This window comes from Phocoena sinus, chromosome 17, assembly GCF_008692025.1.
Source record: "Phocoena sinus isolate mPhoSin1 chromosome 17, mPhoSin1.pri, whole genome shotgun sequence".
Taxonomy (NCBI): Eukaryota; Metazoa; Chordata; class Mammalia; order Artiodactyla; family Phocoenidae; genus Phocoena; species Phocoena sinus.
In genome coordinates this window covers 34,351,060-34,378,514 of record NC_045779.1, presented here as the reverse complement: position 1 = coordinate 34,378,514, position 27,455 = coordinate 34,351,060, and the positions used below count along the sequence as shown (strand labels likewise).

Genomic DNA, 27,455 nt, shown 5'->3' with positions numbered 1-27,455 from the left:
TATTAGTTTTTCATTTTCTCATTTTTAATATTTTTATATTTTTTATTTTTTAATCTCTCTCTCTTTCTTTCTTTCTTTCTCTGTTTCTTTCTTTCTGTCTCTCCTCTGAGCTGTGGGGCTGACAGGGTCTTTGTGCCCTGCCAGGGTGTCAGGCCTGTGCCCCTGAGGTGGGAGAGTTGAGTTCAGGATACTGGTCCACCAGAGACCTCCTGGCTCCACATAATATCAAACGGCAAAAGCTCTCCAAGATATCTCCATCTCAATGCTAAGACTCAGCTCCACCCAACGACCAGCAAGCTACAGTGCTGGGCACCCTATATCACACAACTAGTAAGACAGGAACACAAACTCAGCCATTAGCAGAGAGGTTGCCTAAAATTATAATAAGGTAACAGACAAACCAAAACACATCACCAGACGTGGTCCTGCCCACCAGAAAGACAAGATCCAGCCTCATCCACCAGAACAAAGGCACCAGTCCCATCCACAAGGAAGCCTACAGAACCCAATGAACCAATCTTAGAAACTGGCAGCAGACACCAAAAACAATAGGAACTACAAACCTGCACCCTATGAAAAGGAGAACCCAAACATAGTAGATTAAGCAAAATGAAAAGACAGAGAAACACACAGCAGATGAGGAGCAAGGTAAAAACCCACCACACCAAACAAATGAAGAGGAAATAAGCAGTCTACCTGAAAAAGAATTCAGAGTAATGATAGTAAAGATGGTCCAAAATCTTGGAAGTAGAATGGAGAAAATATAAGAAACATTTAACAAGGACCTAGAAGAACTAAAGAGCAAACAAACAATGATGAAAAGCACAATAAATGAAATTAAAAATTCTCTAAAAGAAATCAATAGCAGAATAACTGAGGCAGAAGAATGTATAAGTGAACTGGAAGATAAAATAGTGGAAATAAATACCTCATAACAGAATAAAGAAAAAAGAAAAGATGTGAGGACAGTCTCACAGAACTCTGGAACAATATTAAATGCAACGACATTCAAATTATAGGGCTCCCAAAAGAAAAAGAAAGAAACTAAGGGACTGACAAGATATTTAAAGAGATTATAGTTGAAAATTTCCCTAATGTGGGAAAGGAAATAGTCAATCAAGTCCAAGAAGCACAGAGTCCCACACAGGATAAATCCAAGGAGAAGCATGCTAACACATGTATTAATCAAACTAACAAAAATTAAATAAAAAGAAAAAATATTAAAACAGCAAGGGAAAAACAACAAATAACACACAAGGGAATCCCCATAAGGTAAACAGCTGATCTTTCAGTAGAAACTTTGCAAGCAAGAAGGGAGTGGCAACACATATTTAAAGTGATAAAAGGGAAAAACTAACAACTAAGATTATTCTACCCAGAAAGGATCTCATTCAGATTCGATGGAGAAATTAAAACCTTTACAGACAAGCAAAAGCTAAGAGAATTCAGCACCACAAAACCAGCTTTACAACAAATGCTAAAGGAACTTCTCAAGGCAGGACACACAAGAGAAGGAAAAGACTGACAATAACAAACCCAAAGCACTTAAGAAAATTGTAACAGGAACATACATATCAATAACTACCTTAAATGTAAATGGATTAAATGCTCCAACCGAAAGACATAGACTGGTTGAATGGATACAAAAACAAGACCCATATGCATGTTGTCTACAAGAAACCCATTTCAGATCTAGGGACACATACAGACTGAAAATGAGGAGATGGAAAAAGATATTCCATGCAAATGGAAATCAAAACAAAGCTGGAATAGCACGTCTCATATCAGTCAAAATAGGCTTTAAAATAAAGACTATTACAAGAGACAAAGAAGGACACTACATAATGATCAAGGGGTCAATCCAAGAAGAAGAGATAACAATTGTAAATATTTATGCACCCAACATGGACACACCTTAATACATAAGGCAAATGCTAACAGCCATAAAAGGGGAAATTGACAGTAACACAATCATCTTACAGGACTTTAACACCCCACTTTCACCAATGGACAGATCATCCAAACTGAAAATAAATAAGGAAACACAAGCTTTAAATGATACATTAAACAAGATGGACTTAATTAATATTTAAAGGACATTCCATCCAAAAACAACAGAATACACTTTCTTCTCAAGTGCTCATGGAACATTCTCCAGGAAAGATCATATCTTGGGTCAGAAATCAAGCCTTGGTAAATTTAAGAAATTTAAAATCGTATCAAGTATCTTTTCCAAACATAACGCTATGAAACTAGATGCCAATTACAGAAAATGACCTGTAAAAAATACAAACACATGGAGGATAAAAAATGCACTACTAAATAACCAAGAGATCACTGAAGAAATCAAAGAGGAAATCAAAAAATAATTAGAAACAAATGACAATGAAAACACAACGACCCAAAACCTATGGGATGCAGCAAAAGCAGTTCTAAGAGGGAAGTTTATAGCTATACATTCCTACCACAGGAAACAAGAAACATCTCAAATAAAAAACATAAACATGGACTTCTCTGGTAGTGCAGTGGTTGAGAGTCTGCCTGCCGATGCAGGGAACACGGGTTCATGCCACGGTCCGGGAAGATCCCACATGCTGTGGAGCGGCTGGGCCCGTGAGACATGGCCGATGAGCCTGCATGTCCCGAGCCTGCGCTCCACAATGGGAGAGGCCACAACAGTGAGAGGCCTGCGTACCGTGAAGAAAAACAAAAAAACAAAACAAAAAATCCCATAACCTTACACCTATAATCATTAGAGAAAAAGAACAAAATTACCCTAAAGTTAGCAGAAGGAAAGAAATCATTATGATCAGATCAGAAATAAATGAAAAAAAATGACAGAAAGGATCATAAAACTAAAAGCTGGTTCTTTGAGAAGATAAACAGAATTGATAAACCATTAGGCAGACTCATCAAGAAAAAAAGGGAGAAGACTCAAATCAACAATATTAGAAATAAAAAAGGAGAAGTAACAACTGACACTGCAGAAATACAAAGGATCATGAGAGATTACTACATGCGACTATATGGCAATAAAATGGACAACCTGGAAGAAATAGACAAATTCTTAGAAAAGCACAACCTTCCAAAACTGTACTAGGAAAAAACAGAAAATATAAACAGACCAATCACAAGCAGTGAAATTGAGACTGTGATTCAAAATCTTGCAAGAAACCAAAGCCCAGGACCAGATGGCTTCAGAGGCGAATTCTATCAAACATTTAGAGAAGAGCTAACACCTATCCTTCTTACACTCTTCCAAAATATAGCAGAGGGAGGAACACTCCCAAACTCATTCTACAAGGCCACCACCACCCGGATACCAAAGCCAGACAAAGATGTCACAAAGAAAGAAAACTACATGCCAATATCACTGATGAACATAGATGCAAAAACCCTCAACAAAATACTAGCAAATAGAATCCAAGAGCACATTAAAAGGATCATACACCATGATCAAATGGGGTTTATCCCAAGAATGCAAGGATTCTTCAGTACACGCAAATTAATCAATGTGATACACCATACTAACAAAATAAAGTAGAAAAAGCATATGAGCATCTCAATAGATGCAGAGAAAGCTTTTGACAAAATTCAACACCCATTTATGATAAAAAAAAAACCCTAAAGAAAGTACGCATAGAGGGAACTTATGGCAACATAATAAAGACCATATATGACGAACCTACTGCCAGCAACCTTCTCAATGGTGAGAAACTGAAACCATTTCCTCTAAGATCAGAAACAAAGAAGGTTGTCCAGACTCACCACTATTATTCAACATACTTTTGGAAGTTTTAGCCACAGTAATCAGAGAAGAAAAAGAAATAAAAGGAATCCAAACTGGAAAAGAATAAGTAAAGGGGCCACTGTTTGCAGATGACATGATAATATACCTAGAGAATCCTAACGATGCTACCAGAAAACTACTAGTTCTAATCAATGAATGTGATAGAGTAGGAGGACACAAAATTAATGCACAGAAATCTCTTGCATTTCTATACACTAAAGATGAAAAATCTGAAAGAGAAATTAAGGAAACACTCTCATTTACCATTGCAACAAAAATAATATACCTAGGAATAAACCTACTTAAGGAGACAAAAGACCTGTATTCAGAAAGCTGTAAGAAACTGATGAAAGAAATTAAAGATGATACAAACAGATGGAGAGATATACCATGTTCTTGGATTGGAAGAATCAACATTGTGAAAATGAGTATACTACCCAAAGCAATCTACAGATTCAATGCAATCTCTACCAAACTACCAATAGTATTTTTAACAGAACTAGAACAAAAAATTTCACAATTTGTATGGAAACAAATTTGTATGGAAAATACCCTGAATAGCCAAAGCAATCTTCAGAAAGGAGCTGGAGGAATCAGACCTCAGACCTCAGATTATACTACAAGGCTACTGTAATCAAGACAGTATGGTACTAGCACAAAAACAGAAATATAGATCAATGGAACAGGGTAGAAAGACCAGAGATTAACCCATGCACATATGGTCACCTTATATTTGATAAAGGTGGCAAAAATACACAATGGAGAAGAGATAGCCTCTTCAATAAGTGGTGCTGGAACACCTGACAGCTACATGTGAAAGAATGAAATTAGAACACTCCTTAACACTATACAGAAAAATAAACTCAAAATGGATTAAAGACCTAAATGTAAGGCCAGACACTATAAAATTCTTAGAGGAAAGGATAGGTAGAACACTCTTGCTGTGACATAAATCACAGCAAGATCCTTTTTGACCCACCTCCTAGAGAAATGGAAGTAAAAAGTAAAATAAACAAATGGGACTTAATGAAACTTAGAAGCTTTTGCACAGCAAAGGAAACCATAAACAAGATGAAAAGACAACCCTCAGAATGGGAAAAATATTTACAAATGAAGCAACTGACAAATGATTAATCTCCAAAATTTATAAGCAGCTCATGCAGCTCAATATCAAAAAACAAAAAACCCAATCCAAAAGTGGTCAGAAGACCTAAACAGATATTTCTCCAGAGAAGACATACAGATGGTAAACAAACAGATGAAAGGATGCTCACCATCACTAATCATTAGAGAAATGCAAATCAAAACTTCAATGAGGTATCACCTCACACCAGTCAGAATGGCCATCATCAAAAGATCTACAAACAATAAATGCTGGAGAGGGTGTGGAGAAGAGGGAACCCTCTTGCACTGTTTGTGGGAATGTAATTTGATACAGCCACTGTGGAGAACAGTATGGAGGTTCCTTCAAAAACTAAAAATAGAACTACCATACGACTCAGCAATCCCACTATTGGGCATATACCCTGAGAATACCATAATTGAAAAAGTTCACAATGTTCATTGCAGCACTATTTACAATAGTCAGGGTATGGAAGCAACCTAAGTGTCCATTGACAGATGAATTGATAAAGAAGATGTGGCACATATATACAGTGGAATATTACTTAGCCATTAAAAGTAACGAAATTGAGTTATTTGAAGACAGTTGGGTGCACCTAGAGTGTGTCATACAGAGTGAAGTAAGTCAGCAAGAGTAAAACAAGTACTGTATGCTAACACCTATGTATGGAATCTTAAAAAACAAACAAATATATTTCTGAAAAACCTAGGGGCAGGACAGGAATAAAGATGCAGACTTAGAGAATGGACTTGAGGACAAGGGGAGGGGGAAGGGTAAGCTGGGATGAAGTGAGAGAGTAGCATTGACATATGTACGCTACCAAACGTAAAATAGATAGCTAGTGGGAAGCAGCCACATAGCACAGGGAGATCAGCATAGTGCTTTGTGACCACCTAGAGGGGTGGGATAGGGAGGATGGGAGGGAGATGTAAGAGGGAGGAGATATGGGGTTATGTGTATATGTAAAGCTGATTCACTTTGTTATAAAGCAGAAAGTAACACACCATTGTAAAGCAATTATACTCCAGTAAGGATGTTAGCAAAAAAAAAAAATAGCTGTTCCCAAAAGCATATCATTATAAACTTCTCTAGGTCAGTAATTTTTGAGAAATTAAGTGAAATGTTATTGTTTCTTCTGGGAGACATTTTAGAAAGGTATGCTCTCTTCAAAGGTAAGAATTTAAACACAAGGGCAGTCTCCTATGGAAACTTCCATGTAAATATTCCTGTCATTATCTAACTATTTTTAAATAATTTAGACAGAGGTAAAGGCATGGTTAACACATTTTTCAGTTGGTTAGAATAAATATTATATTGATGTTACAATTAAAATTAAAGGTATGGAATATATATTGATCCCAAGGTAGTAAGTTGAAATATAATAGACATAAATGCAAAACCTTATATTTGCTTAGAGAAATCAATATTTTTCTGAAATGGTTATTGGTTAATGGCATGGTTGTTTTAAAAAAGAAGGAAAGCCATCTTTCAAAATAAATATTTCAGGGAGGAGGATAAAGATGGCAGAATAAGATGATATGGAGCTCACCTGCCCCCATAAACACACCAAAAATACACCTACATGTGGAAAAATTCTCATAAGAAAACTAATTGGAAACTGGCAGAAAAACTCTTATACAACAAAGGATTCAAGAAATAGTCCCCTGTAACTGGGTAGGATGGGAAAAATATTGTCTGGTTGGGACCTGTGCCCCTGGGAAGGATTTAAGAGGAAAAGAAAGACTGCATAGGCAGACTCTTGCCCTGGGGAGTCAGGAGATCAAGCCACAGACTGGGTGTCCCCATTCTGGGTCTGATGTGGAGGAGATAAGCACATCTTATCTTCCTTTGGCTGCTGGGAGAACCATTGGGCAGAGAGAAAGGCTGGAGAAGCCTAGACTCCACTCACAAAGAGGGTGTGTGTGCTGGCTTGCCAACAGACAGGGCAGAGAGAAGTCTGCCCTAGCAGCTGATGCCTCACCACACTCCCCAATCTGAGTTAGGTGAATATCCCAGCCCACTCACTCCATGCCACAGCCTTGGTACAGGCTCTGAGCTTGGTATAGGGCCTGGCTCCTAGGGCAGCCACGTCCTGAGAAAAGACCTGATCTAGCAACACAGAGATTGCCTGGGGGCCTGAAGTGTGGTCCAGGTGGGACAGCAGCAGCCAGCATTACCACTTAGCCAAAGAGTGCCCCAGAAGAAGTCCAAACCTCTACCAGCAGCTCAGCCACTTCAATTCCTCTAACCACAATGCCCCTACCCCAAGTCCTAGCCTAGTGAATTCTCCTGTCATATGCAATCTTAACCACAAACTTGCACTAGATCTGAGATAACCACAGCAGGGGAAAATATGTGACTTTAACATGTTCATGAGGGGAGCTGCAGATGCACACACAGGCAGCATACCAGACCACTATAAGTGCATGAGTCCCACTTACTTCAGCACTCCACTTCTTTGAGGCAAAGGTTTCAGTACAGGGAGAAGGAAAAACACACACTTAAAGGGAAGAGAGCCAGCTCCAGCCTGACCCTCAAGGCTTCTACTCCAGCAACTTGGGAGCAAACCCCACCCCTGACAAGGCAGAGACAGCCATGGAGCAGAGAGGAAGTCCTGCCTCACACTCTGCACAGGTTTTAGATACTCCAACACCAAACACACCCTCTCTAAAAGGGATAGCAGCCAGCACACCCTGAGGAAATATGTGGCTGGCATCCATATCAAAACCAGCCCTTACACAAAAGACAGTGGACACAAAGTGTCTACACAGGGATGCTCTCACATAAAAGCACTCCTTCAACACCACAATTTTTAAACATGCTGTTTAAAAATAAATAAATTTAATTTAGTTTAACAGAAAAAAAAGAGTAAACTCAGATCATTTTAACAAGGAACTGTAAACTATAAAGAAGACCCAATCAAAAATACACAATTCAATTTCTGAGATAAAAAGACACTCTAGAAGTAATGAATAGCCAACTAAATGACACAGAAGAATACATAAGTGATCTGGAAGATGAAATAATGGAAATCACCCAATCAGAACAGCAGACAGAAAGACAAATGAAAAAAATAAATAAATAAAAGCAATATATGAGACCTATGAAGTAATATAAAATGTGCCAATATACACATAATAGGGGTCCCAGAAGGAGAAGAGAGAGAAAAAGGGATCAAAAATGTATCTGAATAAATTATGGCTGAAAATTTCCCAAAACTAAAGAAGGAACAGATATCTAGGTACAGGAAGCACAGAGGATCCTAAACAAGATGAACACAAAGATCACACCAAGACATATAATTAAAATGGCAAAAGTTACAAAGAAAATCCTAAAGGCAGCAAGAGAAAAACAAAGAGTCAGTTACAAGGGAACCCTGATAAGGCTATCAGCTGATTTCTCTGTAGAAAATTTGCGGGTCAGAAGAGAGTGACATTCAAAGTCCTGAAAGGGAAAAACCTGAAACCTAGGATACTCTACCTAGCAAGATCATCATTTAGAATAGAAGGAGAAATAAAGAATTTCTCAGACAAGCAAAAACTAAAAAAAAATAATCAATATTAAATATACCATAAAAGAAAATTTGAAGGGTCTTCTCTAACTGGTAAAGAAGGAAGAATCTATAGGAAAGGGAAAATTCCAAGAGGAAAGGCAAATTTTTAGTAAGGATTGAAGATCACTTAGATAAGCTAGTAGGTATATTGAAAAACAAACAAAATGTGTTTAGAATGTGTTTGAACCAAATGATTATCAGTTTAAAGCAAGTAGGTATAATTATGGGGAACTCATGGTAACCTACAATAGGTACACAAAAACCAAAAAGAAAGGACCTCAAGAATATGACAAAAGAAAGTCATTAAACCACAATGAGAAACTCAAAACCAAGAAATGAACAAAGAAGAGCTGCAAAAACAACTGGAAAAAAGGAATAAAATGGCAGTAAGTACATACCTATCAACAATTACTTTAAATGTCAATGGACTAAATGATCCAGTCAAAAGACACAGAGTGGTTGATTGAATAAAAAAACAAGACCCTCCATTATGCTGCCAACAAAATACTCACTTCAGGAAGAAAGATACACAGAGACTTGAAGTGAGAGGATGGAAAAAGATATGGAAATGACAAGAAAGTGAGGATAGCAATACTTATATCAGACAAAATAGACTTTAAAACAAAGGCTATAACAAAAGACAAAGAAGGGCATTATATAATGATAAATCAATCAGTGTGATAGACCACATTAACAAAAGGAGAAACAAAAACCACATGATCATCTCTATAGACACAGGAAAAGCATCTGACAAAATTCAGCATCATTCATGATGATTCATGTACCTCATCAAAGTAGGTACAGAGGGAACATGTCTCAACATAATAAAGGCCATTTATGACAAACCCACAGCTAACATAATACTCAATGCTGAAAGCTTGAAAGCTTTCCCACTAAATTTAGGAAAAAGACAAAGATGCCCGCTCACACTGCTTCTATTTAACATGGTATTGCAAGTCCTAGCTACAGCAATCAGACAGGAAAAAGAAATAAAAGGAATTCAGATTGGAAGGAAAGAGGTAAAACTGTCACTATTTGCAGATGACATTGTACTCTATCTAAAGAACCATAAAGTCTCCACACAAAAACTATTAGAACTAATAAATGAATTCAGCAAGGTAGCAGGATAAAAATTAATATACCGAAATCTATTCTGTTTCTATACACTAATAGTGAACTAACAGAAAGATAAAGTAAAAAAAAATTCCATTTATAATCACATCAAAAAAACACTAGGAATAAATTCAACCAAGGAGGTGAAATACCTATACTCTGAAAACTATAAAAAGTTGATGAAGGAAATTGAAGATAATTCAAAGAATTGGAAAGATATCCCATGCTCTTAGATTAGAAGAATTAATATTGTTAAAATGGCCATACGATGCAAAACAATCTACAGATTTAATGCAATCCCTATCAAAATAACCAGGATATTTTTCACAGAACTGCAACAAATAACCCTAAAATTTATATGAAACCACAAAACACCCAAAGACAAAGCAATCCTGAGAAAAAAGAACAAAGCTGAAGATATAACTGTCCCAGACTTCAGAGTATACTACAAAGCTATAGTAATCAAAATGGTGTGGTATTGGTACAGAAACAGAGACATATATCAATGTAACAGAATAGAGAGTGCAGAAATAAACTCACATGTGGCCAATTAATCTATGAAAAAAGAGGCAAGAATATACAATGAAGGAAAAACAGTCTCTTCAATAAGTGGTCCTGGGAAAACTGGACAACTACATGTAAAACAATGAAATTAGTACATTTCTTCACACTACATACAAAAATAAACTCAAAATGGTTTAAAGACCTAAATGTAAGACATGAAACCATAAAATTCCTAGAAGAGAGTATAGGCGAAACATTCTTTGACATAAATCATAGCAATATTTTCCTAGTACAGTTTCCTAAGTCAAAAGAAATAAAAGCAAAAATAGACAAATGGGACTTAATTAAACTTAAAAGCTTTTTCATAGCAAAGAAAACCAGAACAAAACATAAAGACAACTTATGGAATGGGCGAAAATATTCTCAAATGATGCAACTGACAAGGGGTTCATATCCAAAATATACAAACAGCTCATGAAGCTCAATATGAAAAAAAACAAACAATCCAATCAAAAAATGGGTAGAATATCTAAATAGACATTTCTCCAAAGAAGACACACAGATGGTTAAAAACATATAAAAAGATGCTCAACATCGCTAATTATTAGAGAAACGCAAATCAAAACCCCAAGGAGGTATCACCTCACACCTGTCAGAATGGTTATCATCAATAAGTCTTCAAATAAATGTTAGAAAGGATGTGGAGAAAAGAGAACTATCATACACTGCACGTGGGAATGTAAATTGGTGTAGCCACTATAGAAAACAGTATGGAGGTTCCTTAAAAAACTAAAAATAGAACACCATATGATCCAGTAATTACACTCCTGGATATATATCCAGAAAAAACAAAAACACTAATTCAAAGAGATGCATGCATCCCAATATTCATGGCAGCACTTTCTCCAATAACTAATTCATGGAAGTAACCCAAATGCCCATTAACAGACAACTGGCTTAAGAAGATGTGTGTGTGTGTGTGTATATATATATATATATATATATATATATATACACAGTACTACATTACTCAGCCATATAAAAGAATGAAATACTGACATTTGCAGCAATGTGGATGGACCTAGAGAATATTATGCTTAGTGAAATAAGTCAGTTAGAGAAAGAAAAATAGTATATGATATCACTTATGTATGAATCTAAAAATAATGCAAATGAATCTATATATAAAACAGAAACAGACTCACAGACATAGAAACCAAGGTTGAGGTTACCAAAGGGGAGAGAGAAGCAGGGAGGGGCAAATTAGGGTTATGGAATTAACAGATACAAACTGCTCTATATAAAATAGATAAGCAACAAAGATATATAGCACAGGGAATTATACCCATTATCTTCTAATAACCTATAACAGAATATAATCTGCAAAAATGCTGAATCTCTATGCTGTACACCTAAAACTAACACAATATTGTAAATCAACTATACTTCAATTAAAACATAAATAAAATAAATATTTCAATTCATATAGAAGATACTTGGCTCAATCAGTAAACATCCCTGGAAAGAACATAAGTTGCCTTTCCAATTTGAAATCAAATCTATGCAGTCATGTGCTGATAAAGCACATGAGAAGACAATAATTAGAGGATTCAGAGGTGACTATGTAGCCTTCCTTCCTTCCTTCCTTCCTTCCTTCCTTCCTTCCTTCCTTCCCTCCTTTCATTTGTTCTTCTCACCTATTCAAAGTAGTTAGGAAAAAAAAAATCACTCCCCAATTACAAAGGAAGTAACTGAGAAGAGAGAATTACAACACCCAAGCTCTGAACAGGAGCTTAAGTTGTGGATCTAATTGTAATGTTTATTTTGAGGTGGTACAGTGCAGTGTCATTCAAACTGTTTTAAAGTTACACACTGCAGGACATGTGCCAGGGCGAGTAAGGGTCCAATGAACTCAAAGAGGGAAGTTAGGTGAAAAAGTCAGGGACATTTAACATAGATGAAAGGAGATAATTCCCTCTTCACTTCATCATGACGAGGGTTCATTTACTCATTCCATGACTTAACACACACACTTAGTGCCTTCTATGTGTCAAGTGCTATACTAGGAACTTGGAATACAATGATAAAAAGACAGAACCTTTATTTTAAGAAGACTACAATCAGGTAGGGGAAATAAACACTCCAACAAGCAACTGCCATACACATGATCATTGTTCAAGACAATGGTTCAAGAGCCAGGTACAGTGTGCAATTTAAATACAGAGCAAAGAATGCCCAAGTTCATGTGGAGTAAGTCAGAGAGAGCTTCACAGAGGACACATCAACAAGGCCTGAATTAACAGATAAATAGTAATCTGCCGGATAATCAGAGAGAGGGTAAACAAAGGCATGGAAGCAGATGATATCTTCTCGTGTTTGTAGGAGTATGTGTTGTTCAGCATTGGTAGGATATAAGGGACAGGATTGGGAGATATTTAAGGAGAAGAGACAGCAAGGAAGCGGGATGCTACAAATCAGTTATGAAAGAGGAAGCTGAATATTTGGAAATATTCCTTGCTAGGTGCTCTACATTTTATCCTGAAGTCTAGGTCAGTGTTTCTGACCATCTTCATCAGATCCTCCAGAGCCTCACTGCTCAAAATTTGGCCTGTAGACCAGCAGCCTCAGCATCATCTGGGAACTTGTTAGAATGCCACCTCAGACATACTGAATCAGAATCTGCATTTTAATAAGCCCCCAGGTGAGTTATAGGCACATTGAAGTTTGAGAAGCACTGCCCTGATATAATTGTTAGAAATGAATATTATTGATAGTTCTCATCTATTAAATTAGAATCTTTCAGATGAGGCCCAGGCCTCATCATTTTTCCTTCTTTTTTTTTTTTTTTTTACAGGCTCACTAGGAGATTATATGGCATATTAGATTTGAGAACCACTACGTGCAATGGGGAGCCATGGAGCAATTTTGAAAAGGAGAATGACATCCTCAATTTTTTTCTATTAAAAGTGTTATCTGAACACACTATGGAAGGTTTGGGGAATACTGGTGATACACCATCAGGAGAGACAAGAGTAGAATCAATTGCCAGGAGTACTTTAGTCACAGAAAAAGGACCATAGGTCATATCAAAGCTTTGAGGTGGTAGTGGGTAGGAGCCTGAAATTTCAGCAGTATATCTTTATACCCCAAAATATGGCAAGCAGGGAGGGAAGGTCAGGGGTGGCTTTGGAAGTGGCTAAGCTTGAACTAATTAACGTTTTATTCCTATTACTATGACTCATGTTCCTTATTTGAATCATGTTACCAATGTGAGCTGGGCAAATGTGTCTAGCATTAGACAGAGAAAAATTTAGAACAAATATTTACTCTTTCAAACTCTTGTCCTTTGTAACTGGGATAACCTCCAGGAGAAAAGACTTACTTTTATTGAAACCTATATGTGGGTTTGGAGAAGGTAATGTAGAGGACGTGACCACTGGTTGAACTGCAAGTTATACCTGGGCAATTGGAGGCTCCTCATCCACTTTCCTGTCCTTGGAGTGTATGCTTTCCCCAACATTCCCACAGTGGGAGCCATTTTCAAGGACACTACCTTGAGAGAGCAATCTGGATGTTGTTGTATGTGACTGAATCCAGTTAAGACCTCTATATAAACTTAAGATTCTGGTGGGAGGGTGCAGAGATCTACTCGTTTTCTACCTGCCCAAGACAAGCCTTGTATGTAAACCTTGTATGGAAGGGTAAGTTCCCTTGTCTACTAAACCTGCCACCTACCAATGTGGAGTGGTCTGCCTCTTTCTTTGGTTTCCCTGTGCCCTCTGTGTACAAAGGCCAATTTGAAAACCAATAGGGTTTCATGGGCAAGAGCAAAAGAGAACTGTATAGCACATATGGAAATGTGTGAGAACAAATTCTCCTCAGTTTAAGTGAAGAGTCTCTGAAAAGTAAGAGTCTGGGTATTGAGTATAATTAAAAAATAGAGCAAGAGTTATAAACAGATGCATTTAATAAATTATCTGTCAGAAAGGAAATTATCTCCTCATGGATGTTCAATGCAACATCTTCTCTATTAAAATGCTGACAAGGGAATTCCCTGGTTGTCCAGTGGTTAGGACTGCACTTTCACTGCTGAGGGCATGGGTTCAATCCCTGGTCAGGGAACTAAAATCTCACAAGCTGCGTGGCCAAAACAAGAAAAAGAAATGCTAACCAAAGGTTAGTTTCTCCCTTCCTCCTTCACTACTGTACTTAATTGGTGGTGTCACATCACCAGATTACAGAGTTTCCTTCTATTCTGCATCTCAGTCCTCCAAGTTGTTGAGTTTTTGGATCTGACCCAAGAATTCCAAGTCAGAACCAGAGAACTAGCTGCCACAAAGATCACACTGGGAACTGATCTCACAAAGCATTTTCACGAGCTTAGATGAGGCCCACAGTGTGTACCTTGCTGTAACTTCCCAAGAATTGTATTAGATAGGAAAGAAGATAACTGAGATGACCAAGACAAAAAAAGAGAGTTAGAACACCCATGTTGTGAATAAAGGCGAAAATCTAAGAACGAGTTATTTTGACGGAATACAGATCAGTGTCACTCAAACTGTCTACAACTCTTTTAGGTGATTTTATAAATGTGCCAAGTAGTCACAGCTCTAAAAGTCTGGAGTAGAGACTTGATTTTCTAGTACCCAGACTCAGCTGGCACAAGTCCCTCAGCACTGCCCAGGATCTGGCAATGCAAGATGGTGCTCCTATACAGTCTGACTAGGGGGAATTTGGGCACAGCAATTTAAAGGAACGTTGCATATAAGGCTTATACAATTCTTATGGGAGATTCCTCAGTTTTATCAATCTTATTTACAGAATTTAGCTAACTTTTCAAGTAACTGGTAGGCAAAAACTAACTAGATGAAAACTTAGACTACTGAATATATTCAAACTTGCTCATAAAGCTTTCTATATGCTTTCAGATCAAGCACTCTAGCTATATGAACTTTCATTGCAATTATTCATCACCCATCCATAAGTATCCTAAAATACTCACGTACCAAGTTGAAGATTTGCAAAATAGTTCAATAAAAATGAGTAAGAATAGAGAGAACTTTTTGGCTGAGAGAGAAGTGCAACTGCACTGGTTTATGAACAGAAGATATTCAAGATTTTAAAAGAACCACTCAAGAGGGTCTGAAACTACATTCTATGTGTCTTCTGAGAATAGCTCTGCAAGGTGAAAATAAAGTGCCAAATCTCAGTTAAGGAATTCAGTGATAAGCAAGCCAGGGGTAGTGCCTGAGCTCCTTTGGTGGGAGCGCTGAGTCCAAGCTGCTGGACTAACAGAGAACCTCAGACCCCAGGGGATATTAATTGGAGAGAGGTCTCCTGGAGGTCCTCATCTCAGCACCAAGACCTGGCTCTAGTCAACTGCCTGCAAACTCCAGTGAGGAAGGCCTCAGGCCAAACAACCAGTAAGAAGAAACACAGCCCCACCCATCAAAAAAATGAGATGACAGGCCTTCCCTGGTGGTGCAATGGTTGAGAGTCCACCTGCAGATGCAGGGGATACGGGTTTGTGCCCTGGTCCAGGAAGATCCCACATGCCATGGAGCAGCTAGGCCTGTGAGCCATGGCCACTGAGCCTGCGTGTCCAGAGCCTGTGCTCTGCAACAGGAGAGGCTGCAACAGTGAGAGGCCCACGTACCTCAAAAAAAAAAAAAAAAAAAAAAGAGATGACAAAACAATATGTTACAGATGAAGGAGCAAGGTAAAAACATACAAGGCCAAATAAATGAAAAGAAAATAAGCAACCTACCTGAAAAAGAATTCACAGTAATGACAGTAAAGGTGATCCAAAATCTCAGAAATAGAATGGAGACACAGATCAAAAAAATACAAGAAATGTTTCACAAAGAACTAGAAGAAATAAAGAACAAACAAATAGGAATGAGCAAAACAATAACTGAAACGAAAAATACACTAGAAGGAATCAATAGCAGAATAACTGAGGCAAAAGAACAAATAAGTTAGCTGAAAGATAGAATGGTGGAAATAACTGTTGAGGAATAGATTAAGAAAAAAGAATGAAAAGAATTGAAGACAGTCTCAGTGACTTCTGGGACAATATTAAATGCACAAACATTTGAATTACAGGGGTCCCAGAAGAAGAGAAAGAGAAAGGGTATGAGAAAATGTTTGAAGAGATTATAGTCAAAAACTTACATAACATGGGAAAGGAAATAGCCACTCAAGTCAAGTAAGTGCAGAGTCTCAAACAGTATAAACCCTTGGAGAAACACACCAAGACACATATTAATCAAACTAACAAAAATTAAATTCAAAGAAAAAATATTAAAAGCAGCAAAGAAAAGCAAAAAATAACATACAAGGGAATCCCCATAAGGTTATCAGCAGATTTTTCAGCAGAATCTCAGCAGGCCAGAAGGGGTGGCAGGACATATTTACAGTGTTGAAAGGGAAAAACCTGTAACCAAGATTACTCTACCCAGCAAGGATCGTATTGACATTCGAAGGAGCAATCAAAAACTTCACCGACAGGCAAAAGCTAAGAGAATCAGCACCACCATACCAGCTTTACGAAAAATGCTAAAGGAAATGCTCTAAGCAGGAAACACAAGAGAATAAAAAGCCCTACAAAAAGAAACCCAAAGAAATTAACAAAATGGTAAGAGGAACATACATATCAATAGTTACCTTGAATGTAAATGGATTAAATGCTCCAACCAAAAGACCCAGGCTGGCTGAATGGATACAAAAACAAGACTCAGGGCTTTCCTGGTGGTGCAGTGTTTGAGTCTGCCTGCCGATGCAGGGGACACGGGTTCGTGCCCTGGTCCGGGAAAATCCCACATGCTGCGGAGTGGCTGGGCCCATGAGCCGTGGCTGCTGAGCCTGTGCGTCCAGAGCCTGTGCTCCACAATGGGAGAGGCCGCAACAGTGAGAGGCCCACGTACCGCAAAAAACGAAAACAAAAACAAAACAAGACTCACATATATGCTGTCTACAAGAGACCCACTTTAAACCTAGGGACACATACAGACTGAAAGCGAGGAGACAGAAAATGATATTCTATGCAAATGGAAATCAAAAGAGAGCTGGAGTAGCAATTTTCATATCAGAGAAAATAGACTTTAAAATAAAGAATTTTACAAGAGACAAATGAGGACACTACATAATGATCAAGGGATCAGTCCAAGAAGAATATATAACAATTATGAATATGCACCCAACATAGCATCACCTAAATACATAATGCAAATGCTAACAGCCATAGAAAAGGAAATTAACAGTAACACAATAATAGTGGGGGACTTTAACACCCCACTTACACCAAAGGACAGATCATCCAGACAGAAAATAAATAGGGAAACACAGTTTTAAATGACACAATAGACCAGATAGATTTAATTGATATTTATAGACGTTCAACAAAAAAGCAGCAGAAGACATTTTCACCTCAGTGCAAACAGAACATTCTCCAGGATAGATCACATCTTGGGGAACAAATCAACCTTCATAAAACTTAAGAAAATTGAAATCATATCAAGGATCTTTTCTGACCACAACACTATGAGGTTAGAAATCAATTACAGGAAAAATCTGTAAAAATCATAAACACAAGGAGGCTAAACAGTACACTGCTAAATAACCAAGAGATCACTGAAGAAATCAAAGAGGAAATAAAAGAAAATACATAGAAACAAATGACAATGAAAAGATGATGACCCAAAACCTATCAGATGCAGCAAAAGAAGTTCTAAGAGGGAAGTTTATAGAAATTCAACCTCATCTTAAGAAATAAGAAAAATCTCAAATAAACAATCTAACCTTACAGCTAAAGCCACTAGGTAAAGAAGAACAAACAAAACTCAATGGTAGTAGAAGGAAAGAAATCATAAAGATAAGAGAAGAAATAAATGAAATAGAGACAAAGAAAACAAGAGTAAAGATCACTAAGACTGAAAGTTGGTTCTTTGAGAAGATAAAAATAAAATGATAAACCTTTAGCCAAACTCATCAAGAAAAAAAGGAAGAGGACTCACATCAATAAAATTAGAAATGAAAAAGGAGAAATTACAATGGACACAGCAGAAATACAAAAGATCATAAGAGACTACTATAAGCAACTATATCCCAATAAAATGCACAACATGGAAGAAATGGACAAATTCTTGGAAAGGTACAACTTTCCAAGCCTGAACAAGGAAGAATGACAAAATATAAACAGGCCAATCACAAGTAATGAAATTGAAACTGTAATTAAAAATCTTCCAACAAACAAGAATCCAGGATCAGATGGCTTCACAGGCAAATTCTACCAAACATTTAGAGAAGAGCTAACACCTTTCCTTCTCAAACTCTTCCAAAATATTGCAGAGGGAGGAGCACTTCTGAACTCATTCCACAAGGCCACCATCACCCTGATACCAAAACCAGACAAAGATATCACACAAAAAAGAAAATTACAGATCAATATCACTGATGAACATAGACACAAAAATCCTGAACAAAATAACAGCAAACAGAATCCAACAACACATTAAAATGATTATACACCATGATCAAGTGGAATTTATCTCGGGAATGCAAGGATTATTCAATATACACAAATCAAACAATATGATACACCATATTAACAAATTAAAGAATGAAAACCATACGATCATGTCAATAGATGCAGAAAAAGCTTTTGAAAAAATTCAACACCCATTTATGATAAAAACTCTCCAGAAACTGGGCATAGAGGGAACATACCTCAACATAGTAAAGGCCATATATGACAACCTCACAGCAAACATCATTCTCAATGCTGAAAAACTGAAAACACTTCCTCTAAGATCAGGAAAAAGACAAGGATGTCCACTCTCGCCACTCTTATTCAACATAGTTTTGGAAGTCCTAGCCATGCAAATCAGAGAAGAAAAAGAAATAAAAGAAATACAAAATGGACAACAAGTAAAACTGTCACTGTTTGCAGGTGACGTGATACTATACATAGAAAATTCTAAAGATGTCACAAGAAAACAATGAGAACTAATCAATGAATTTGGTAAAGTTGCAGTGTATAGTTCCTATACACTAACAACAAAAGATCAGAAGGAGAAATTAAGGAAACAATCCCATTTACTATTGCAACAAACAGAAAAAAACAGCTAGGAATAAACCTACCTAAGGGGGCAAAATATCTGTATGCAGAAAAGTATAAAACACTGGTGCAAGAAATCAAAGATGACACAAACAGATGGAGAAATATGTCATGTTCTTTGATTGGAAGAATCAATAATGTGAAAATGACTATACCACCCAAAGCAATCTACAGATTCACTGCAATACCTATCAAATTACGAATGGCATTCTTCACAGAATTAGAACAAAAAATTTTACAACTTGTATGGAAACACAAAAGACCTCGAATAGCCAAAGCAATCTTGAGAAAGAAAAATGCATCTGGAGGAATCAGACTTCATCACTTCAGACTATACTACAAACCTACAGCAATCAAGATAGTATGATACTGGCACAGAAACAGAAACACAGATTAATGGAACAGGATAGAAAGCCCAGAGATAAACCCATACACATGTGGTCACCTTATCTTTGACAAAGGAAGCAAGAATATACAATGGAGAAAAGACAGCCTCTTCAATAAGTGGTGCTGGGAAAACTGGACATCTACATGTGAAAGAATGAAATTAGAACACCATACACAAGAAACTCATAATGGATTAAAGAGCTAAATGTAGGACTGGACATTATAAAATGCTTAGAGGAAAACATAGGAAAAACACTCCCTGAGATAAACCACAGCAAGATCTCTTATGACCCACCTCCTATAGTAATGAAAGTAAAAATAAACAATGAGCCCTAATTAAAATTAAAAACTTTTGCACAGCAAAGGAAACTATAAACAAGATGAAAAGACAACTCTCAGAATGGGAAAAAAATATTTGCAAACAAAGCAACGGACAAAGGATTAATCTCCAAAATATACAAAGAGCTCATGCAGCTCAATATCAAAAAAACAAACAACCCAATCCAAAACTGGGCAGAAGACCTAAATAGACATTTCTCCAAAGAAGACATACAGATGGTCAAGAGGCACATGAAAAGATGCTCAACATCACTAATATTCAGAGAAATGCAAATCAAAACTACAATGAGGTATCACTTCACACAGGTCAGAATGCCCATCATCAATAAATCTACAAAAAATAAATGCTGGAGATGGTGTGGAGAAAAGGGAACCCTCTTGCACTGTTAGTGGGAATGTAAATTGATACAGCCACTGTGCAGAACAGTATGGAAGTTCCTTTTAAAAACTAAAAATAGAACTAGCATATGACCCAGTATGAGCATATACCCTGAGAAAACCATAATTCAAAAGACACATGTACCCCAATGTTCATTGCAGCAATATTTACAATAGCCAGGACATGGAAGCAACCTAAATGTTCAACAACAAATGAATGGATAAAGAAGATGAGGTACATATATACAATGGAATATTACTCAGCCATAAAAAGGAATGAAATTGGGTCATTTGTAGAGATGTGGGTGGACTTAGAGTCTGTCATACAGAGTGAAGTAAGTCAGGAAGAGAAAAACATATATCATATATTAATGCATATATGTGGAATCTAGAAAAATGGTACAGAAGAACCTATTTCCATGTCAGGAACAGAGTTGCAGACATAGAGAATGGACATGTGGACACAGAGGGGGAAGGGGATGGTGGGATGAATTGGGAGATCAGGACTGACATATATACACTACCATACGTAAAATAGATAGCTAGTGGAAGCCTGTTGCATAGCACAGGAAGCTCAGCTCGGTGCTCTGTGATGACCTAGATGAGTTGGATGGTGGGGTGGGAGGGAGGTCCAAGAGGGAGGGGATATATATATATATATATATATATATATATATATATATATATATATATATATATATCTGATTCACTTCTTTGTACAGCAGAAACTAACACAACTTTGTAAAGCAATTATACACTAATAAAAAATTGAGTAAGAGTATAAAAACAGTTACAAGCTGTTTAAGATCAGGAAAGTAATAAATTTGCTCCCAATAGATTTTAGATCATAGCTAAAGATGGCACAAATAGGAAACCAAAGACCCAATGCTAAAGTTCATACACAATTACCTAATTAAAGTCAAGTTATGTATTGACTGGTAGGAATAAGTTATGGCCTAAAGCTGCTATTTAGGAAAGTGAGTAATCTTGACTTGCCTATATATTGCTGCTGGGCATGCACACTGGAAGAATCTTTGACCAAGTAACTACACTTTTGGGAATCTATCTTACAGAACTACTTGTATAAGAGTGCAAAGAGAATACAAACAAGGATATTTACTTCAGTGTTGTTTGTCCCAGTGGAAATTTGGAAACAACCTGAAAACCCAAAACAACTGAAAGGGATTTGGTTAAAAATTTTAAGGTAAATGGGGCACTATGCATCCTTTTTAATAAAATGATATAGAACAGTGTGCACTTGTATTGATCATATAGTGTACACATTGTTGGAAAAAAACATACTTATATATATCAATGTCATTACATGTGTAAAAATGTTTGGAAGGATACATTCCAAGAAGTTAGCAGTGGAGATCAGTATTAGGGGAAAGAGAAGTGCGTGAGAGCCTTTGACATTTTCTCTTATACACCTATATAATTCTGTGTTGCTAAATTAAAAAAAAATAGTTAAATATTACTTTCATCAATAAAATAAGAAATATCTATACTTTATTTTAATAAAGCATTTATTAAAGTATTTTGAATTCTAGGTCCATAATTTAGTAAACTGATAAACTAAATAAAAGCAACAGAATGAAAGTTTTAGATACTTAGACCTGTTAATTGGCTTCTACTAAAGAGCACAATAAGTCCATTTTCCATGTCAATCAAACACTGCCCCTCCCACATAAAAGGGAGTATTTTTGCTGGGTGTGAGTCTACATATTTCATTTGCTAGCACTGAAAACTTTGGTTTTAATTAGAATCCATTTTGATTAGAATATGTTTACTTTATATTCACAAAATAATGAAAAATGAAACTTCACTCTGGAAATTAAAATGCATATTCTTGAACTGAGAGGGAGTATTATAACACAGAATTAGGAGTACAGTCACTGGGTTTAAAGATATAGAGCAATTCTGTTGAATTAAAACCCCTTAACTAGTTCCCTAACTAAAATTATGCAGGAAAATCAGAGTCAAAGCTTTCAAAATAAATATAGAATAGGTCTTTAATCTAGTTCTATTATTAGAGAAGACAAATTTTTGAGAACGAAGAATAAATCTCAAAAGTATTTGCCTTTTCATATTTCTAGCCTATTACTTTTGTTTCCACCCACAAAAACGAAGAAAGTAAATGAAGAGGCCACTAAACCAGGAATTTGTTAAGACATCTCTCCCCACTGAATCACTTGTTTTGCAAGTGACATTCCAGAATGGTTTAGGCAAGGTATGGGACAAAGTTGTTTTTACATATCAAGGGATCAGCTTTGCAAAAAAATAACCAAAGCCTCTGCACAATATATTTGAAGTGAATAATGAAGTTGTATTAAACAACACTTTAAAAATATATTCAAGCTGGTAGAATATATTCTTGTGAAACTTATTGTACTAATTATAATTCTTCTGCTATGAACAAATTAATAAGGGCCAACTCTTTCTTCAGTGAAATACATGCTTGAACAAAACTCATGGATAAAGATAAATTCCTTGAGGTCTCAACTATCTTTTATTTTATTCCAGAACTCCTAATCTATGACATTAATTTCAGGGTTTATAGAAATATGTAAGACAGTGTTCTTTTTTATTCTAAAGCAAGTAATGGGTTTGATTGGCTTTAAATAAACTTACCACATAGTTCTTCTGTGTCAAGATTGCTGAAAAGATGAAAAAAATATTATTATTTTGGTAATATTTAAGTTTTTAAATAGGTAAATACAGTTATTCCCCAATCTGTATTGTTATATTAATAGATGATATGTAGTTATGGTATTTTCTCTTATAGATTCTACACTGTTGAAGTAGTCAACCAAATATTAGCAATGATTGTCAGATTTTGTCTTTAAACAGATTAAAAGAAATAATTGTTATTTTTCTGGAAAAACGTATTTTATTTATTTATTTATTTTCCTAGATTTTCATTGAGATATAACTGACATATAGCGCTGTATAAATTTAAGGTATACAGAATAATGATTTCACTTATATACATCAGGACATGATTATCATAATATGTTTGGTGAACATCCATCATCTCATACAGATACAAAATTAAAGAAACTAAATTTTTTTCCTTGTGATGAGAACTCAGAATTTACTCTCTTAAAAACTTTCATATATAATATACACAGTGTTAATTATATTTACCATGTAGTACATTATATCCCTAGTACTTATATACCTTGTAACTGAAAGTTTGTACTTTTTGACTAACTTCCTCCAATTCCCCCTTCCCCAATACCCTGCCTCTGTAACCACAAAACTGATCTCTCTTTCTATGAGTTTGTTTGTTTTGGGTGTATAATTGACCTACAACACTGTTAGTTCCTGTTACACAACATAGTGATTCAGTATTTCTATACATTTAGAATAATCACCACTATAAGTCCAGTTAAGTTCTGTCACCATACAAAGATATTATATAAGTAATGACCATATACCCCACGCTATACATTTCATACACATGACTCATTAATTTTGCAACCGGAAGTTTATACCTCCTAATCTCCCCCACCTATTTCTTTCCTCCCCCAACTCCCTCCCCCTGGCAACCACCAGTTTGTTCTCTGCATCTGTTTCTGTTTTATTATGTTTGTTAATTTGTTTGTTTCTTACATTCCACATATAAGTGAAACCATACAATATTTGTCTTTCTCTGTCTGCTTCCTTCACTTAGGATAATACTCTCTAGGTCCATTCATGTTGTCTCAAGTGGCAAGACTTTGTTCTTTTTTAATGGCTAATATTCATGTATATTTATGTATATATGTCACATTCTTTATCCATTCATCTATCAATAGACACTCAGGTTGCTTCCATATCTTAACTATTGTAAATAATGCTGCAATGAACATAGGGCTGCATATATATTTTCTTTTTTCCAAAAATAATAACCAGCATTTATTGACTGTTTACTATGTTCCAGGTACTGCTATAAACATTTTATGTAAAAAATTATGCAACTTTTTATTATGGGAAATTTTAAACTTAAGAAATAAAGAAAAGATCATTATGGATAAACAACAAGGTCCTCCTGTATAGTACAGGAAACTATATTCAATATCCTGTGATAAACCATAATGGAAAAGAATCTGAAAAAGAATATATATATATATATATATATATATATATATATATATATATAAAACTGAGTCACTTTGCTGTACAGCAGAAATTAACACAACATTGTTAATCAACCATACAGCAATAATTTTTTTAAAAAATTAAAGATCATTAAAAAACTATGTATGTATTGTCCACTTTAAACCATTATCATCAACATTTTAACATTTTGCCATATATGTTTTATTAACCACCATCATTCTCCTCCCTCAATTTTTTTTCTGGAGTATTTAAAGAAAATGACGGATGTCCAATAATTCACTCATAAATATCTTAAATACATTCTTAACTTTTAAAATATATTAGCTAGTTTAGTCGTAAAAAAAAGATACTACTATTATTCCCATTTTACATATGTGTAAACTGAGGCAAATGTTATTGAGTGATTCAAACCCTGGAGTCTAATGGCCAGCCCCCAAGGTGGCCCCTGGCCCCTGCCTCCTGGTATTCATATTTTGTGTAAGTGCCCTCACATGTTACACCAGGGTGGGTCTGGGAGACCATGCATATATCTTTTCTAATTGGTGTTTTTGTTTTCTTCAGGAGTGGAATTAGTTCTATTTTTAATTTTTTGAGGAATCTTCATACTGTATTCTACAGTGGCTACACCAGTTTACATTTCCACAAACAGTGCATGAAGGTTCCATTTTCTCCACATCCTCACCAATACATGTTATTTATTGTATTTTTGATAATAACCATTCTGACAGGGGTGAGATGATATCTCATTGTGGTTATGCTTTGCATTACCCTGATGATTTGAGGTTGAATATTTTTCAAGTACATGTTGGTGATCTGTATGTCTTCTTTGGAAAACTGTCTATTCAGATACTCTGCCCATTATTAATTGGGTTGTTTGCTCTTTTGATGTTGAGTTGTATGAATTCTTTGTTATTTTGGGTATTAAGCCCTTATCAGACATATCATTTGCAAATATCTTTTCCTATTCAGTACAATGCATTTTAATTTTGTTGATAGTTTCCTTCACAGGACAAAAGCTTTTCAGTTTCATTTGTTTATTTTTGCTTTTATTTCCCTTGCCTGAGGAGAAAGATTAATAAAACTTACTAAGGTTGATGTCAAAGAGCCTACTGCTTGTGTTTTCTTCTAAGAGCTTTGTGGCTTCAGGTCACACATTTAAGTCTTTAATCCATTTGAATTTATTTTTGTGCACAGAGTGAGAGAGTGTCCAGTTTGATTATTTTGCATGTAGCTGTCCAGTTTTCTGACCACCATTTATAGAAAAGGCTGCCTATTGCCCACTGTATATTCTTGCCTACTTTATCATAGATTATTTGACCAAATAAGTGTAGTTTCACTTCTGAGCTCTCTATTCTGTTCCATTGACCTATTTGTCTGTTTTTGTGCCAGTACCATATTGTTTTGATTACTGTAGCTTTGCAGCATAGTTTCGAATCAGGGCATGTGATACTTCCAGCTTTGTTCTTTCTCAAGATTATTTTGGCTATGCAGTGTCTTTTGCGTTTCCTTGCCATTTTAGAATTATTTGTTCTAGGTCAGTGAAAAATGCCATTGGTATTTTGATAGAGATTGCATTGAATTTGTAGATTGCCCTGATTTGCATGGTAATTTTAACAATATTAATTCTTCCAACCCAGAAACATGGTATATCTTTCCAGCTGTTTGTGTCATCAGCAATTTATTTCATCAGTGTCTTATAGTTTTCCAAGTACAGGTCTTTTACCTCTTAGTTCAATTTATTTCAAGGTTTTTTATTCTTTTTGATATGATTTTGAATGGGATTATTTTATTAATTTCTCTTTCTGATAGTTCATTGTTAGTGTATATAAATGCAACAGGTTTCTATGTATTAATTTTGTATCCTGCAACTTTACCAAATTCATCGATTAGTTCTAGTAGTTTTGGGGTAGTGTATTTAGGATTTTCTATGTACAGTATCATGTCATTTGCAAACAGTGACTTTTTACTTCTTCCATTTCAATTTTGATCTTTTTAAAATTCTTTCTCTTGTGTGATTGCTGTGGCTAGGTTTTCCAATATTATGTTGAATAAAAGTGGCAAGACTGGACATCCTTGTCTTGTTCTTGATCTTGTTCTTAGAGATTTTCACCATTGAGTATGATGTTACTTGTGGGCTTGTCATATATGGCCCTTTATTATGTTGTGGTATGTGTGTTCCATAACCACTCTGTTGAGAGTTTTATCATAAATGAATGTGGAATTTTGTCAAAAGGTTTTTATGTACCTATTTAGATGATCATATGATTTTTATTCTTCAACCTGTTAATATGTTTTATCACATGGATTGATTTATGGATATTGAACCATCCTTCCATCCCTGGGATAAATCTCACTTGATCATGGCATGAACTTTTAGATGTATTGTTGAATTTGGTTTGCTAAAATTTTGTTGAGGATATTTACATTTATGTTCTTTAGTGATATTGGCCTGTAATTTTATTTTTTTGTGATATCTTTTTGGGTTTTGGCATCAGGGTGATGCTGGTCCTATAGAATAAGTTTGGAAATGTTTCTTCCTCTGCAATTGTTTGCAATAGATAGATGTTAACTCTTCTCTAAATGTTTGGTATAATTCATCTGTGAGGCCTGAACTTTTGTTTGTCAGGAGTATTTTTTATTACTGATTCAATTTCATTAAGAGTAGTTGGTCTGCTCATATTGTCTATTTCTTCCTCGTTCACTCTTGAGAGATTGTACATTTCTAGACATAAGCTTTCTTCAAAATTGTCCACTTTATTGGCAATTGTTCATAGTAATTAATATCTTATGATCCTTTGTATATCTGTGATGTTGGCTGTAACTTCTCTTCTTTCATTTCTGTTTTATTGATTTAGACCCTCTTTCTCTTTTTCTTGATGAGACTGTTAAAGGTTTATCAATTTTGTTTTCCTTTTCAAAGAACAGCTCTTAGTTTCATTTATCTTCTTTTTCTTTTTTAGTCTATTTAATTTCTTTCTGATCTGATATTTATGATTTGTTTCCTTCTACTAACTTTGGGTTTCTTTTATTCTTCTTTTTCTAGTTC

At 35.7% G+C, this 27,455-nt stretch overlaps 1 protein-coding gene across 1 annotated transcript in view; it reads right to left on the bottom strand.

Moving 5' to 3' along the window:
* NECAB1 (N-terminal EF-hand calcium binding protein 1) overlaps positions 1-27,455 on the bottom strand; it is a 300,474-nt gene that overhangs the window by 116,703 nt on the left and 156,316 nt on the right. The window contains exon 4 of the mRNA XM_032609361.1: positions 22,937-22,962. Within this exon, the coding sequence (XP_032465252.1) occupies positions 22,937-22,962 (26 nt within the window). The remainder of the gene's footprint in view (positions 1-22,936; positions 22,963-27,455) is intronic.